The sequence below is a fragment of the Lates calcarifer genome, linkage group LG2, assembly GCF_001640805.2.
Source record: "Lates calcarifer isolate ASB-BC8 linkage group LG2, TLL_Latcal_v3, whole genome shotgun sequence".
NCBI lineage: Eukaryota > Metazoa > Chordata > Actinopteri > Centropomidae > Lates > Lates calcarifer.
Genome location: NC_066834.1, coordinates 15,531,485 through 15,549,129, shown reverse-complemented (window position 1 = coordinate 15,549,129; position 17,645 = coordinate 15,531,485). Strand labels below are relative to the sequence as shown.

The following is a 17,645-nucleotide window of genomic DNA, read 5'->3' as shown; positions in this document are numbered from 1 at the left end:
GATACACCACCTTAGGGTCATACTGGCTGAAGATGATAGGGAAGTAGGTCTGCTCCCCGAGGGCGGTGTTGGTCCGACATCGCTTGAGGAAGTCGCTGGTGAAGAGCAGATCCACATCACAGTAGAAGAGCAGTGAATCGTTAGAGAAATGCAAGGAACCCACTTCTAAAGCCAGAGCCCTGGAGAAGGAGCCGGCAACGGGCTTTATCTCCATCTCGGCCCGGGGATACTTCATGTGATACTCCCTCATGAGCTCCACCTGCTTGACCCGCTCTGTGTTGTTGTCTGTGCTGAAGAGCAGGATCAGAAGCTTGACATTCTGGTTGGGAATCAGACAAACTCGTTCAAAGTTGGCCATGAAGCGCACAAAGATGTCATATCGCCCTGACAGAGGTACTAAGATGTTGACTTTCTTCTCTTTTGGTTCTCTCTGGTCCTGGCCAGAAGTGGCCAACTTAAAGGGTACCAACATCTTGAGGGAGTTGGAAAGAAATGAGAGGGAGTCTGACTCCTTGTTAATATGACTGGCTAGAGCTCTGGCATCCATCTCTTCCTCCTCTCTGAACTGGATCTGGCTGAAGGTCTGCTGCAGGTAGGCGTGCCTCCTCACAGGAACTGTCATAGTCTTACCTTTGTGCTTCTTGTACAGCAGTAGCAGATCCAGCACATACTCTGCCCCATATAAAGGATTGACCCTCCGGTAGCCATACTGGATTTCTTTGAAATCAATGACCCGACCCCGCGTCTTGGCGTTGGCATTGATCATTTCCATCACTTGCATGATGATATCATCCAGGGCTTGCCTCTGGGAGGAGTCCATCCCACGGCGTGGTGGCTGACCATCAGATGACGAGAACAGGTACTTTCCCGTCAGGAACTCCCACTCTAGAACCTCCTCTCTCTGTCGTGGGTGGAAGCGCATAAATGAGGGCGGCATGCCGAGTTGAAGGTCGTCTCGGCTGGGCTCGCCCGCTCCATAACGTCCCATCTGGACAATCTCCCGGTGGAGTTCGATGGTTCTGTGGCGCAGGTCTGCGATCTTGCGGCTAAGCATATAGCTGTGCAGGCGATACTGATAGGGAGGGTTCTTGTTGGGGTGGAGGGTGATGGCTCGATGGATCTTGCTGTTGTGGAGATCTCGTATGTAGCCCTTCTTATTTGGTTCATAGTTCTCATAGAAGAGCTGCTGCATCTGTGGAGACAGGAGATGGATTGGCATTAGTGCCACTGAGGTCATGTCCATTTGGATTTCATGTCCATTATTACACGTTAATTCAAATTGAAATGCCCTCAAGTCCACAGTGAACTGTGACATGACAAATGAAGGTACAGAGATGACCAGCAAGTTTTGCTCTGAGCTACACTCAGAACCATAATGTTGCAAAAACATGGTCAGTGCCTTGGTGCCTTATCTCCATAAAAGTTCAATAAAGTGTCTCTACAGGATTTTGGTAGCCCACTCAAACAGTTTTGAGCATACTTAGAGATTTCTTTCAACACATGACATAAAATGGACTTCTTTAATGGAACATTAGCTTGTAAATGCAATGTTGTTTTGCTGCCAATCTTGATCCAAAGACAGTATCGAAAATGGGTGTGCACGCTGTACCAGTGGCTGATATTATTGGTTGATAAGTTCCACTATCAAGCAACAGAGGGACAGAGGAGAGAGAAGAGAATGAGTGATAACACAAGGCTATTACCTAGTTTAATGTGAAAGGCTTGTATCCTCTCTTTAAGAATGGAGTGAATAGCTTTATGTAACCATTAACCAGTCCAACAGTGTGTATACCATTCAATCCAATGTTTTTTTAACCTATACAGGCTTGTCAATAAGGAAATAACATCTGGCAGTAACTTGACTGAAACAAACTAAGGTTACTACAAACAAACTTAATTAACTTAAACAAAATTAATTTATTATTTATTCTTGGGGTGTTTAACAATCTCTAAGTGGTGTTGTATTAGAAAAATAGACTATTGTATTATTAACGGGTCATTTATTTTCCTTGTCACATTTTTACATTTGTCAGATCAGTTGTCAGTTATTGTTATCTGCCCTGAATTTCCAAATCAGTGCATGTCTGGACAAAAAAGCTTATGTGCATGTAAACACACTTAAGCCTCGCCAGTATTCTCCTGTACTTTGCTATTTTCAAACTCCAAATTAAGAACCTTAAGGGGTATGTTGTACACCCACTGCACAGTCTACTGCTGACAACAAATAGGCGAGTGAGTGTTTACTGCAGACCTGCTGGAGCTTCACAAACCTACTGTTCCTCAAATTGCAGGAGCCTATAAGTGTGAACACTGGGACAGCTGTTTTGGAGTCGCTGGCAGGATCTCAACCGTGGTCAAGAAGGCAGGGTTTGTGTCGTTGCCTCCCAATGAAGGGAGCATCAGAACGGCTGCCCCCAGAAAGTCTAATTTGAGAGGAAGGCTCTGGAATGCAGCCGCAAGGCTGATCCCCATGGTAAAGGCCGTACGGGGAATAAGACAGGACGTGCCTGAGAGCTATGGAAAATGATACCTGAAGCTGAATACGATCACAGGAACTTGCCAGAGTAACTCTTTGCTTTTCCATGGCTTTAACCTGTGTTCTTCTCCTAAAAGAGGGCAGCCTGCCAATCAAAACATACTGTACCCTTGTCATTAATGGAGTCTTGAGCCAAGCTGTGCCTTCAGAGGTGAAGGGTCAGCCTTTACATCTGAAACCAGGCCACTGTATGTGCAACAACTTACAAAAATTCAGATGTAGTATTCAAACAGTTTTATGCAACAGTTTTTTCATAGAGGTCTTTTCAGATAAGGAATATGACTTCATTCAGACATGACAGCACACTTACAAAGCACTATTTGTCATTTGATGCACAAGAAGAGCAGGAAGAAGGAGAAAGGATTGTTTCTGTACTCTTTTATAAACTTATTTTGCTATTGACGCCTTAATTGATTACCATTCTGATACAGACTTGAGCTAAAAATAATATGGAAATGTTTGGAAAACTTTGTCTGACTTTGTAAGATTGCCAGCATCACTGACCTCTGCAAAAATGTGCAGGGTGCTTCTTCAGACATGTTAAATTATCATAAGATTAATGTAAGGTATAGGGGATATTCCTACATACCTGGTAAAAAACAAACAAACAAAAAACAATAAGCTTACAGTTACTGCTACATGCCTGTAATTGTTTTATTCAGAACAAAGGTTGATGCTGAACAAGCTGAGATTCCCTTCCATTCCCACAGTATTTTTCCAGGTAGTTCAGTTGATAGTGATGCTGGGGGAGAGCTCTGTGCCGGCTCAGACTGTCTCCAGCAGGTTAACACCAGTGGTCATCAGCTGACAGCCAACTGGTCAGGATGTTTATGTCTCTCTCCTGTGGCTTCACCATCATTAGCACACGTCCTAATTATATGACCTGGTCACTGCAACTCACTACTCATTAGTACGATTTCTTCACAGTTGTTAACCTCACAACATCACTGCCTGCTAATCAGCTACGATGGTTCTCTAACAAAAGGAAAGACAAGGGTAAGTCACAAGTTATTGCCAGGAGCTGAAGCCTTGTACGCTTCAATTAAAACACAGCTGCTATGGAGATATGTCTGGGTCTTGGTCCACAATTATGTCTGTATTACCCCATTACATACCCCATTCTTTCAACTGACTCAATACAAAAACAATAACCAAGGCAAAGCCAGAGAAATAGTATTATCAAACCAACAACACAGTCATTGACAGAGGAGAAAGTTATCTGAAGTGAAAGGAGAGGCCAAACCAATGACCACAGCTCATGAGAACCCATGAGAAGGGTCTGTGCTAGCGATTACATTTGTGAAATGATTACATTATCGTGCGGGGTGTTTGGACCCTGCACAAACTCACTGTTACACATCACAACCAAATGCCTTGAAATTGATTCTCTCCAGAGAATCGCTCTTCGGCCTGGCAACCCTCAAGACTCGCTAGAGACATCCTGCTGGAGGAAACCTGAGAAACCAAACACCAGAGATGAACTGGGTTTACTGTTTTAAACATAATAAGACACAGGAAAAAAAATCTGTCACCGGGATTGGTTCTATAAGTACCCCCCGTCAGGTTTAAATCTGCTTTTGCTTTTAGGATCCAAATTTTTGACAGAAACCTTGCAATATTTGGATTTTGAAAGACATTTACTGGGCAAAATATTCTTCTGCCCAGGAGAAGAGCATTCTTCTTCTTAATCTGTCTCTTAACTTTATGGAAGCGCAACACTAAATTGCTGGAGTACATCTTAAAAATATATGGTTAAAAACTTACTGAATCAAGTATGTTTCTTTGTCTGAGCAGTGTTCAGCTAGCTCTTTAAATGCGGCTATTTGCAAGTTTTCTCTGCTGCCGAGTGTGTTTTTTTTTGCCAGGAGTAGGCACCCGTGATTGTTGCTTCCAAGAGCTTCAACCAATGTTGCGTTTAAAAAATAGGAGGTTGAATGTGTCCTGTGAGCTGTGCTACTTGTTCAGGGAATATAGATAGCACTACAATGAGTCACAATCGTAAAGTCCTGGACTAGAGCTGGGTAAAACGATAAAGATAATTATTGCAAAATAGCTTTTCCTTGATAGAAACATAAGACATGGTCAATAAAATGTCAATAGAACTAATTCCATCCATGTTTTCACAAACACAAAAAGCCAATGATAATGACAGTAATGCCACGCCAAACCAATCATGTGGCTGGAATAGAGTTAGCAACCATGTCAGGTTAGATTGACGCGTAGGAGTAGCAGCTGGCAGCAGCAACCCGCTAATATCTGGGCTTCTGCAGCTGTGCACATCAGTACGTCAGGAGTGGTAGCAAGATAAAACAGAAAATGAAAACAGAAAAAGAAAATCCTTTAAAGCAGAGTCATAGTGTTAAATGATGCTCCAGTCACAGCAGAGGAAATGCATACAGCTTGTGTATGTCATGCTGGAAGGCTGGAGTATGTGCAGGCAGTGGAAGTGAAGCCTGAGGCTCAGTCAGAGCAGCATGGTTGCCACTCCGGCTGGGTTTAATCTGCAGGACAATAGGTAGTGCCTGCCTCTGAGTGGGCCATGCAAATCTAATTGGAGACAGCATTATACTGCAGTAATTGGTTCTTCTGTAAACAAGAGCGGTCTGTCCAAACTAATTTCTCAACTCAGGGAACAGCTTCTTGCACCTAAGACAGCTCCACAATAGGTCTGGTTTGATCTGCATGATCAACAGAATGACTTCATCAATATTAGCCATCTAACCTGTGGACTACTGGTGCGTGAGACTTTACTCACCACAGAGAGCTGTTGATTTAGACTGTCAAGCTGAGATCTGCACTGGGCTGACCATGTTTCATCAAATCAGAGGTAATTCAGACTTAAATCAACAGTTTTAACACAAGCACAAGACATTTTCATGTTTTATTCTACAGTATAAAATATGTCTGAAAATACCCCACATGATTTTTTAAAACCTTTTTTTTAACCATGTAAAACATGTCTTAAAAAGGCTGTTGCTAACAAGTGACTAAAAGACTACAGAGGTTGTTGACGTCATAAAACCCCACACCAAAAACTGATCTACTCACAAGTCCACCTTTACAGCCTTGTTGTGTTTATACTCACACTCTTTCACACTCTTTCTATCTAACTATCACTAACTGTCTAAGAAGAAAGGCTTTTGTAGAAGAGGTCAGAGCAAAATGAAATTATAAGCTGGTGATTGTATTTCAAAAATTATAACAGTAGTGTTCATTTGTGACTATCTTGTTGAAGAAAATATTTCATTCATCATTTCACAAACTTTCAACAACAATCCAAAAACCAATGAAAAAATCCCACTGCCTTTTTGTTGAGGGGATCAGTATGATGCTAGTTTCTGGGTTGGCCTACAAAAATACATCATCCCTGCACCACTCTGTATACATTAGACAGGCAGACTCTGTTGAGGCCTTAAAACCAAACTTAAAAATCATCTTTACGCCTTAACTTTCATTTAGCTTCAGGCTTCTACCTGTTACCATTCTACCAGGGTTGGATCACTCAAAGCATCAGTTAAAGTCAATATTTAGTAAAATCCATGTTGTCCAACTCTTTAAAAATCACTGCATCACTCTAACTGAGTGTGTAAGCTGTGTGCTGCTTAGTTCTGCCCCGAGTTTGTCCTTATCTGATTCAGAGTCTCAGGACAGAGGGTGCTGTATGCTCCACACAGATTGACAGAGTCTCTTTAGGGCAAATTTGTGATTGTGATACTGGATATATAAATAAAATCTGACTTGACTTGATGGCGCTAAAACAAACCAATGCTGCATTAGTGAGGATGTGTCGTCTCACATTAATATGATCCTGGAGGTCCAGTTGAAGGAACAGGTTGGCATGCACGCTTGATTAACCAACACTTTGCCTTGCCAAATAATGGCACATTGCATTTCAGCACTTTCTCCCTATTCTAATGAATGAGTAGAGCTGCGTTTTTACATGCAGAGCAAATGAAGACTGAAAAGGTGCCCAGTAGGCTGAACTTGAGGAAGCTGAGAAGGGATCAACTTTTTGAAAATGTGTTCTGACATGCTGTTGTGATTTCCTCGTAATGGAGAGGGTAGATAGTTGAAGGGTGGTGAACTGGTGAAATGAATGACATTTCCATGGCACTGTGATATGAAATAAATGACTAAGAATGAAAAGTCATAGCTTAGTGTATTCCTGCCTTCTCTAAAAACTGTTGGTCAACTCTGTGGCCTTGGCACAAACCAATTACAGATTTCATTTACTTTATAATTGTTCCAGCTCTTATTTTATGTTTAACTTTTGTTTATTTCCAGTAACACGCTGAGACACAAACAATAGATCATGTGGGTCTAGGCTTACATGAGAATTATACAGAAATGCCTTAGTTGTCCAATAATTTAAATGACAAATCACAGAAAAACTAGGAGGGTCAGATTAGTTTAAACAAGAGTGAAAAATACTGTGTAAAGCCAACAGCAAGGAGAGAGATTCTGCAGAAATGATTTGGTGTCAACAAAGGAAATGAAGAGATACTGAAGGTTGTGTCCCAAAGTGCCTCAGAAAAAAATTCATCTGGGCAAAACTTTAGAATACGTCTTTGTAATTTTTTTACTTACAAAAATATTTCTATGTCCTCAAGGACCTGTAGCTAACCCAATCATTTTCACCTATTTATTCACCCAGCAACATAAATTCAAAACACCATTGTTTAAAAAATCACCAGAGCTACAGGGGCACAACCTGCCAAAACAGATGCTCCTGTTCCACGATTATTTCACAGATTCTTCTGTTGAACTGTAGACTGATATGAAATTAAAATAAATAAACATAATGACAGATACTTATCTTCTCCAGAACTAGGCAGCAGTGTGAATGTGAGAAATGCCTACAAGGATAAGATTCAAGCACTGACATGTTCTTGTCAGGTCACCACCCGCAGGTATCCAGCACTCTGCCAATCAAAATCACTTTATCTAACATTATGCAATCCTGTTGCACTACGCTGTCTGAATCCTGTGTATCCTCTGTGTTGCTTTTGATTCCCTGTAGACCAGCAGCCTGATAAAACAGCATTTTATGTGAGTGAATAAAACCTTTTGACTGTCTAAATTTACTACTGATTTCCTTTACTCCGCAGTCATGTCATCTGGGTCATTGCTAGTCTTGATGATTCAACACTTTGGCAGAGTTTACAGACCAGCTGGAGAAGTCTAGACCAGGAAACTGAGTAAAACTACCCCACCCCCCCACCCTTTCCTCCGGCGACATCCCTCCACTATTTCCAGTTACTGTGTAGTTGCACATCACAATAAGATCACCTCGATAAGTACCTTTATTACTTTGTGCTGCCACTGGATATGAGTGTGTATGACTCCAGGTAAATAAAGGAGAAATATGAGCAGGTTATTTGGTTTGTGTGTCCACTGTGAATTGGACAGGACTGGGTGACAGGCAGCAGAAAAGGCCCTTTGTTCTCCCTCCTCCCGACCGGCCCAGTTCCTCTGTCCAGATGTCTTCTTCAGCGCAGGCTCCCAGGGAGGGATGGGAGATATGCACTGTTACATAACTCAGTAACAAAATGGATCTCAGATTTCTCACACTTCTTAAAAAAAAACAAAAAAACAAATAGCATTCTGATGATAAAGTCTGAAACAATATCAAAACTGAAATGAAGTCTAAAGATTTGAGTAAATATATATTTTTCAGTCTTCTTTCTGTCAGAATTGATCTCAGAACAGGGAAAATTGCAGGAAATAAAATGTTTTTAAATCATTACTATTGAGAGAGGTTCTTAGTTTATGAAAGGGCCTTTTCTCTCTTTTTTACAAGTTCATAATGAGTCACAAATTACAACTGGACCTTAAACAGATACCAGTTGAAGAAATCACTCTGAGATAACAGATACTGTGCACATATATCATCCTGACTCTTGAGTTTTCCAATCCTGCCCTGATCCTCATGACTCAGCACTGCCCAAACATTAAAGATGGACAGATAATTCAGAAACTCCAAAGCTTGTTTTGCTCTTGTGACACACACTGTTTTAACACGTCAGAGCTTGTGTCGAATGAAGGATATCATGTAACTAATGAAGCTTCAAACATCATAGCCAAGAAGAAAGTGTTTCATTAAAGCTTTTCAGCTAAACTATGTGATCTAATTTGATGGACTTAACTGAAATAAAAGGAGAAACATGGCGATGTACAGCAACACCATGGTGTGTTTGCAGCAGACAGGAAAACATGTAAACGAGAGTAACTACACACTGATCAGCCACAACATTAAACCACTGACAGGCGAAGTGGATAATATCGATCATATCATTATAATACTTTTTCTGTTAGGAACCTTGGGTCCTGACTAGGGGTGGGCATAATTACTCAATGATCAAATTTTGTTGATCATGTGAAATTGAATTGCTACATTCATATCACTGATGTGGTGTAGTGTGTCTTGAAGCAATATAATGATTTTTCACTATGTGGCAGCAACCAGCAGGAGGCACAATAAAAATTACACAAAAAACCCAAACTGCCTTTGAGCTGTTTTAGAAATAGGTAAACATGAAGAGAACAGCACCATTTCCAGCTGAGAAATAACAAAGCTCATTGTAAACACCACAATGCCAGTGATAACTTTTTTGTATTGTGTCTAAAAGCCTCTCAGTTCTGTTTCTGATGAGCGCCATGGATTGGGTTTGTTAATTTGTTGGGTTTGACTCTGAGACTTGGCCTCCGCTGCCTTAATGAGGTTGCAGATCTTTGTTGTTTTACTTTCTGTTAGTTCAACTTTAAAGACTTTGTTTAAGAGGATTATTGTTGGAATATAATTTCTTCTTGGAATAAAGATTTCATTGAGGAAAAACACACTTAACTTAATAGCCTTTTTCTGCCATAGGCATTTTCAGTATAAAAAATAATGATTGATAAAGGAAAGTTCTTCAAAGTCCCATCCCTAGAACACTGGGACAAAAAAAGGAAAAATCAAAAGAGCCTAATAACTAAATGGTAAATCCCACATGAACTGTACCTTATCTCACAAGGGATCCTGCTATACTGCCATTTTTTGCCAGAACAACAATAGTCCCCCACTCCATGTTCGTACCTTTTATACAGAACATTAATGCAGAATAATGATGCAATATTCCCGCCTTGAACAGGCTGTAGAAAAGAGGCCTTCAACTGGTCAGACACACAAAAACACTTGTTCTGCTGTATGTGATAACTGAGTGGTGTATGAAAAGCAAACACAAATAAACACACAATCACGGCCTTAATGGCCTTAATTTATGATTGGTTTCAAAGCAGCTATACAAATGTGTTGAAACCGTTGCACCAATGTTGTGAAAGGGTGTGACACACATACTGTCACTGTACACTAGACATAATTATAAATAACAGAACACTTCCACTGAGTACCAAATAACCAAATAACAATGTAATAAAAGTAATCAGCTAATTAAATGAACATAATTCTCTGGTCACATCACATCATCACTCACATGAAAAGTTATAAATTAGGGTTAAAATAATTTAACTTCAATCAGTAGCTCATAGAAAAATAATGCATCATAAAAAAATTGGTTAATTGCCTTCTATGATCCTTCTTGATTTCATGTGTCAACACAACTGTCCACAGTAGCTTTGTAAAAATAATGGAAACAGATGCGAAAATGTTGCTTGGCCCAGTGAATGGCAAATGTACATTTAATAAATTAAATTAATCAAATTGATCAATAACGGATGACTCAAGATGGCTTCAGCACTCTACCCACGTTTCAAGGACTTAGAAGAGGAGAGACAGAAGAGGTGTGGACCCAACAAAGCCTCTCCTGAGACCTTTGAATGTTACCTGAATGTTAAAATATGTTCAGCCGGCTACTTTCTCACTGTTTTATATATACATTTTTTATAACTACACTATAACTATAATCTTAAACTAGATGAAGGATTTTTGTCATCAGATGTCTGAATCTTAACTAATCAGAAACAAGATGAGCAAACAGCCCCTCTCAATGTCCTGTGTCCACCCAAGAGCATCATAGAGAAAGATTTTTAATGTGAAACAGTTTTATTCAGTGTTTTTTACAGATTTTATTTACTTGGTATGTTTGTTAATAGATAATTCGGCTCCCAGTAAAAACCTCCTGAATGACTGATATTAAAGGAATCCTAACCTACAAACAAGCTGAGCTAATGTTAGCAGCAGCTCAGCTAACAGCCTACAGTCCCTTACTGTGTCTGCTGAAGAGTGCCGGAAAAACATGTGAAACTACTTTATTCAGTGTTTTATCCGTCTTAATGCGTAGAGAGGAGGAGACCTCTGAGGATAATTCAGCTCCTGGTAAACCTCCTGAACTATGAACACTGGGACAAAAAAAGGAAAAATCAAAAGAGCCTAATAACTAAATGGTAAATCCCACATGAACTGTACTTTATCTCACGGGTCAACAGACTAATGACTAATGTGCTTCTAGAGGTTCTCATCAGATGGTAGTAATAGTTTTGGGAACCCCCTCCCTCTACACATTTCTGATGTCTGGCGAATCCTTCTGACACCAACAATCCGCCATTCAGAGGTGCAGAGATGACAAAGAAGCCATGGTTTAAACTTATCTCATTTTTCATTTTCACAATCGTCACTTTTCATCTGTACAATAAAGTGAAACCAAAGGAACGGACAACAATACCACAATGACCTCACACAAAGCAAAAGCAGAACTAGACACTTGCTTCACTTCCGTCTAGATAAGGTTGCACTTCTAACAGATATGCTCTGTTCAGACAGTCTGAATTTTATTTTAATTTTCCACCAGCTAACTGAGGAACCTAAGTTTACTAAATTATTCACCATAACTAACAGACAAAGGTCTTGAACATACTACACTGAAAATATGGGTCACCAAATCTGCTCATAACTTAGGGTTGCATGCATTTAGTCTGTCTGGGCCTCTTTCCTCTCATCCTCACCTAACATTTCAAAGACATATGTTTTTACATTAATTTATAAACCAACTATCAGATAAATGGGAAATTCAACTTTATGACAATAGGAAAGGGGTCTGCAAACTCTGATTGTTTACAACAGACAGTTTGGGTAATGATTTTACTATCCATCTTAGTTTTCTTTTTTAAGTTAGTTAAGTTGGAAGTTTGTCTGACTGCTTGCATCTCTGCATATTATGGACAAAGCAACAAAATTAAAACTCAAGTCGTAATGAACTTGAACTATCCTTTAACATTTACTTACTGTTACCAGCAGATGGCACTATGGTAGATGTCGTTAGGGAAACATATTAAGTTCGGGGCAGACTGGACAATGTTAATGTGAGTAACAACAACTTCCTGTTGAATGGTAAAGAATCAAAATTTGCCATGTCACCACGGAAACGTTCTTCAACAAAAATGCAAAAGTATCATAATTTAACATCAGCAGTGTTTTAATGTTGCACTGACCAAATTTGAAGTCCATCTGATAAAGTGTCTAAGAATAGTTTGTTCAAGTATGACCCCTGAAAATGGTCAAAATAACATAAAAAAAAAATCATATTCAAATCAAAATACTTACCAACTTCCTGTTACCAAAAATGTATGCATGTAGGTGAAACATACAACCGGGGCTACTTAGTTAAAATTTTGTATGGGGCGCTATTGAGCCACTTTGCCACACCCATAAGCAAAACCTATAAAACATGTAAATTCTCACCACATCGGATGTATATACAAAGTCTCATGAGTGTTCATGCAACTCTCTCCCCTAAAAATGTGATTCATTTGGACCAAGAATAATAATAAACAGAGCAAATCCAAATGTGCCTTTGTACCCTTTAGGTGCTCGGGTCCCTGCTGATCAAATAAATCAAATGACAGAATGAGGAGTTTAGAGAATTATATGTGCAAATTTAGCAAGTTTATTGTAAAAGCGACAAGGGAGTTTTTATTCCTATTGCACTTGAACCAGTGTTTGTACAGAAATTGACATTTTCTGTACAAAGCCAAAATGCTAATAAGGGGACATACCAGAGGCTGATCAACAAACTCAAGAGGCAAATATACTTTCATCTAGTGCTTAACAAAACATACCAAAAATATCCTTTCAAAGAACACATAAAGGTGTGACCCCAAAAGAGAGGTCATTAACTTTAACTTTGCAATGAACTGGATTCTTCTGACCCACCCTGAAACCCTGTACAAACACTTCAAATGACAAGCGCGACACATACAAACCGGTGTGGTGACAGCGAGAGGATAGATAGCTAGGGTCATTCAGAGAGCCTGTCTTTACTTTAGCACGGTGTAAAGTGGTGGGATGTTGAGGACTTAGAGCATGACCTGCGCACCACAGCACCTTGTGATTTTGATGTTGATCAGGTGTGATTCTGGATGAAGCCTTCCTCACACCTCACTCATGGCAGACAGCTGCATCATTAATGTCTGTCTGCCTGCAGAGATGCTGACCACGGGCGGATCCACAGCATGAATTGCTTTCTGACATCAAAGTAAAGAGCTAAATTAAAACCTTCCATAAAAGTGAAGGGAAAACTACCCAATATTGGTTAAATTCTTTTTTTTTTATTGTTGAAGGTAATTATAGCTGTGCGGTGGGCAGCAGCATACTTGTGGAGTCCTGGTGGTCCACAGAGCTAGCATTTAGCGAGCGCCGCCCAAGGAAGCTGGAGGAAGAAAAGGAACTGTAGATGTGGGTGTAGAAAAGCTTGGAGACAAGTGTTTCTACTCTCACATCACATGACAGAAAGTGAATATGTTTATGTGAGTCTATAATCTGCACCTCAGTCCCTGCCCTAAACAATCCTTCCATTCCAAATGCAAATCTCCTACATGGGGAAGTGCATGAAACACCACTTGCTAAAGACATTTTAAAACTTTTGCTTTTGTGACCTGGGTAATGAAGTTTACCCATTTTTCAGAACAATCTAGGTAGATCCTGTGCTGTGTAGCTGATGAGATATTTGTAGAACTTGCAAGAATTTTCAAAAACCTTTTATAACTTCCTAGAACTTTCTATAATAACATATATATGGCTCATCACTCACCACTTCAGTTTAGTTCTAGCAATCATAAGGCTGAAAATTATGTGGAACTGGTTGAAGCTCTGGTGAAAAACTATGGTAAAATGGGCTGCAGGATGTCCCTGAAGTCCATATACGTGAGGCTCAACATACTCAGAGGAGCAAGGCGAGTGCCTCCACCAAGATATACAGGACTTTGAATGCCGCTTCCAAGGAGTGTATAACGAAAACATGATGGGACAGGATGTAAATCTTGATTCATATGTTTTATTCAGACCTTATGTAAATGAAAATATGCAAATTTGCCAATTCTTACATAGAAAATAGGTCAATTTCTAAATGTCATTATCCAGGTCACAAAAACAAAGTTTGAAGGGAATAAAGGCCATTTTCTGTATTTTTACAACATGTGTGTTCAAGGAACAAAATTTGTGTCACATAGAGTTATTTGTCATGTTTTCTGTGTGAGTGCATTACACAATCAAAGCATAGCCAAGCCCCAAAATGTAAGTTCCAAATCTCCACTGTGTTTGGAGTAAACAAAGAAAAACTGTTTTGCTAGTAGGTGAATGTGACTTTATTAACAGAAAATCCAAGGACACAGCTGTGCTACCACTATGCAAAAAATCTTTTAGATTATATTTGTGTATGAATCAGTCTTTTAACCAAATGTTTATAAGACTTCCTGGTGTAAATGAAGGTTCCTACAAACACTGTCAGTGCTGTGCTTACACATATATTCAAACTGGAGCTGAAACATATACTGTTCAGTCCCTCCCCCCAAAAACCCTGTGGCCTGCCCAGGAGGCGATGGCGGGAGTAGGGCACTAATTACAACCCTGCCCTTGTTTCATCCCGCTGACAGCATGGCCGCCTGACCCCCAGGTAAACGGGCAACAGCTGTACACTGATGGTTATGGGTCACAGTCCAGATGTCACCACCGACACAAGTATCTTAGATACCTCCCAGCAACCATGTGACGGCCACTGTGCAGAAATGTAAAGAAGTCTCGGCTTGTGAGCGGGTGAACACTGAGCTCTCTCTTGTGATAAGTTCACGTGCCATCAGACTCAAGTGTGACCAGTTTCTCAAATTAAATCTTCTGTGGTGGATGCCACTGCAATTCTATCAAGTGAATCAGTCTCAAATGTCAAAGAGAATGACGTCCAGGAGGCCCAGGGTAAGAGCCAGTTCATGGCCTCCCAGAACTAGCTCTTAAGGACAAGGATAACCAAATATTTCCAGTCTACATTAAAAGAGTGCAATGCCTTTCTCACCTCTGCACAGGTGAGTGCGAATGCCAGATCTTCAGTTTCTGAAAGTCAGTCCAAAAGGAAAGGAAAAGGAAAGGAATATAATTCCCCTGAACGCTGTTACATCAGAGCCCAGGTGAAGGGCAGCAGGTTGCCTTGGCAGCGCTGAAGGATGGCTGTGGGGGTTGGGTGGTGGATGGTGCTGCTGCCGCTAACTGGATTTACAGAGATTTGTACTATCTTGATGGTGCCAACTAGGAAAAGAGCCCGTTCACACAAACACACAAACACAAACACTCTCCAGGTGTAATGGTACAGAACGTTCTCATTCATCCAAATGTGCTAGCTTATTGGTCTGTTAGCCTTGTTAGCTTGATATAATTACAGAATATGACTTGGCAAATGCCCAGCATAAAGTCAAAGGTGTCAGTTTAAGTCACCGTACCTCATCTGGGTGGGAACCTGGAGCTGGAGGAGCATCCCCTTTCATTTTGTTTAGAAGCCTTATGGATTTCTAGTTGATTACAGTAACACAGAGACAGGAAATTACTCAAGACACAATCAGATGCTAGGAGACAACTGCCATTTCTCTCCACTGGATCAGTAAACAAACTGGATAAAAGTGAAATAAAGACAACAGGTCAAAGCAGTCCATGTCAGGGGATCACTGGTCCCGCTGCTTAATTAGCTTCATCCACATCCTCTCTCAAAGTGGCCACATTATGTTCAGAGTCACCGCTACTACAGAGAACAATAAACAGTCAGTTCACCAGCTGTAATGAGGTCTCACACTTCCTAATGAAATATTGTTGTTGGAGGAAGCTCGTGTGGTGATATGCAGGGCATCAGCCAGGGCTCAAGAGGAAGAAACCTCTGATTGTTCTCAGAGGAAACATTCAGCTGCCACAGTAAACAAATAACAACACATACTCTACACATTTTTATTGGTCGGGCTGTCAATATGTGCATGTCCTCTGTCTCAGTTATCTTTTACACTCCCTCCTCTCAAGTCTCATTCTGTTACTGAGCTGAGTTAAATGATCAAAATTAAGCCAGTTTACGTGATATCAACTGCCAGTAAAAAGTGTTCTAGTTTTATCCTCATGGCTTGGTTTTTGTCCTGAATGTGGTTTAAATTTGGGACCTTAAATCAAAACTTTTAGGGCCCCTCCATTTTCCACCAGTTGTTACTGATATTTACAGTGTAATGTGTTTTAAAACTGTTTATCAGTGTATACTAAACTACGTCTGATCAATTCAATTCGCCAAAGTTGAATCGAGTTCTACACATATCTCAAGGATAATTAAAGCAAACAGTGAGTGACACAGCGAAGGAAAATAAAGATTTTAGTTTTTATTTTTAATACATTTGCAGAAATTTCTTAAAACATGTTTTTATGAAATGTTATTGAGTTTAGATTGATGGACAAAAACAGCAACGTTATCCATTTAAAATTACATCTAAAACACAATAAAGTGTGCAAACTCTCTGAAAAGGCTATTGCGCTTTTGAGAAATAAGACTATAGAAACACAAAACAAAACATCCAGAGAAGTGATGAGACAGAAAAAACCCTTTCCCTCATGGGTGCAGATAAAGATGAACTGAATGTACCAAAACAAAAAGTTGAATATCAAAAACCTTTATTCATTTAAGAGCTACACTCTCTGGCTGACGTCATTAGATTTACTTTGAAAAGACACAAAAGCTAAACAGGGTGAAGTGTGCCAGCCTTGGCCTTTGCAGACATGGTAGAGCTCCAGCATAATGTCACACATAAATGGTTTGTCAGGGTTTATAGAACATAGGTCTGCTTGCATTTGGCACTCTGAGCCTGTATCATATGACTTTCTGCTTGGCGTTAGCAGCTAGAGTGATGAATGGTGGCAATGCACTGGTGTGAAATGGCTCTCAGGGAAGAGAGACACGAGAGGAGTCTCAATGTGGATATGGGGTTGGTATAATGCAATGTCTGTTCTGCACTTGTGGTTTTAGAAACAAATGATAAACCTTTCCCAATAGGCAATAATGCAATAAAGAACCAGTCTCAGTGCAGGAGAAATGAGGGCACTAGCAGGTAATGAAAGGGAAGTTTTAGTCCACGCTTTAAAGGACCAGCTGCACAAGGTTTTATTTGGAGTCCCAGCCACAGTAGCTCATTCTAACATCCTTCCAAATGGATTAGTAGCTGTGTCTGGGCTTTCTGAAGACAGTCTGAGGCAAAGGCAACATCTCTGAGAAAGTCTGAGAAAATGTCTTTCAAAAATAGCAGAGATGAGTAAAGATTTGTAGCCACTCTCCTTAGAAAAGAGATCCAGTTCTCCCTTGGCAATCATATTCATCTCCAAGTCTAATTAAAAGTCTCAGTATGGAGCACATTATTAGGAGAATATAATTCTTGCCTGAGGACAGACTTAACTTTCATGTCGCTTTCCGTGCACATGTGGACAAGAGCTGTAGATTAGCATTTTGTTCACTTCATACAGTGTATCTGGTGCTTGTGCATAACTGTATGTTACAGTTTAAATGATATTGTTAAGTCAAACTTGTTTATGGAGATTCCAAGTGTATGACTTGGCTAAGACAGAAAACAAGCATTTGCCTTGAGACTTTTTTTTTTCCCTGCAAAAATTTAAGAGTTGGCCTCATCTTGAATTGAATTTTCCACCAAATACTTTTAAAAAAGAGTTAAGATGGACGTATAATAATATTCTGAATAACTTACATAATAATAATTGAGTAACCTGAATAGCCGAGCACAGATTAAATGACAGAGAGGAACAAAAAACACACCATAATCCTCATGTTAACTCCATCTGAAATGAAGAACAACCACCTGAAATCAATGCCTCTCT

The 17,645-nt window shown here is 40.0% G+C and overlaps 1 protein-coding gene across 1 annotated transcript in view; it reads right to left on the bottom strand.

The window, feature by feature from the left end:
- The window catches only part of chsy1 (chondroitin sulfate synthase 1), a 45,862-nt gene that overhangs the window by 1,965 nt on the left and 26,252 nt on the right, over positions 1-17,645 (bottom strand). The window contains 1 exon segment of the mRNA XM_018692900.2: positions 2-1,192. Coding sequence (XP_018548416.1) covers positions 2-1,192 — 1,191 coding nt within the window.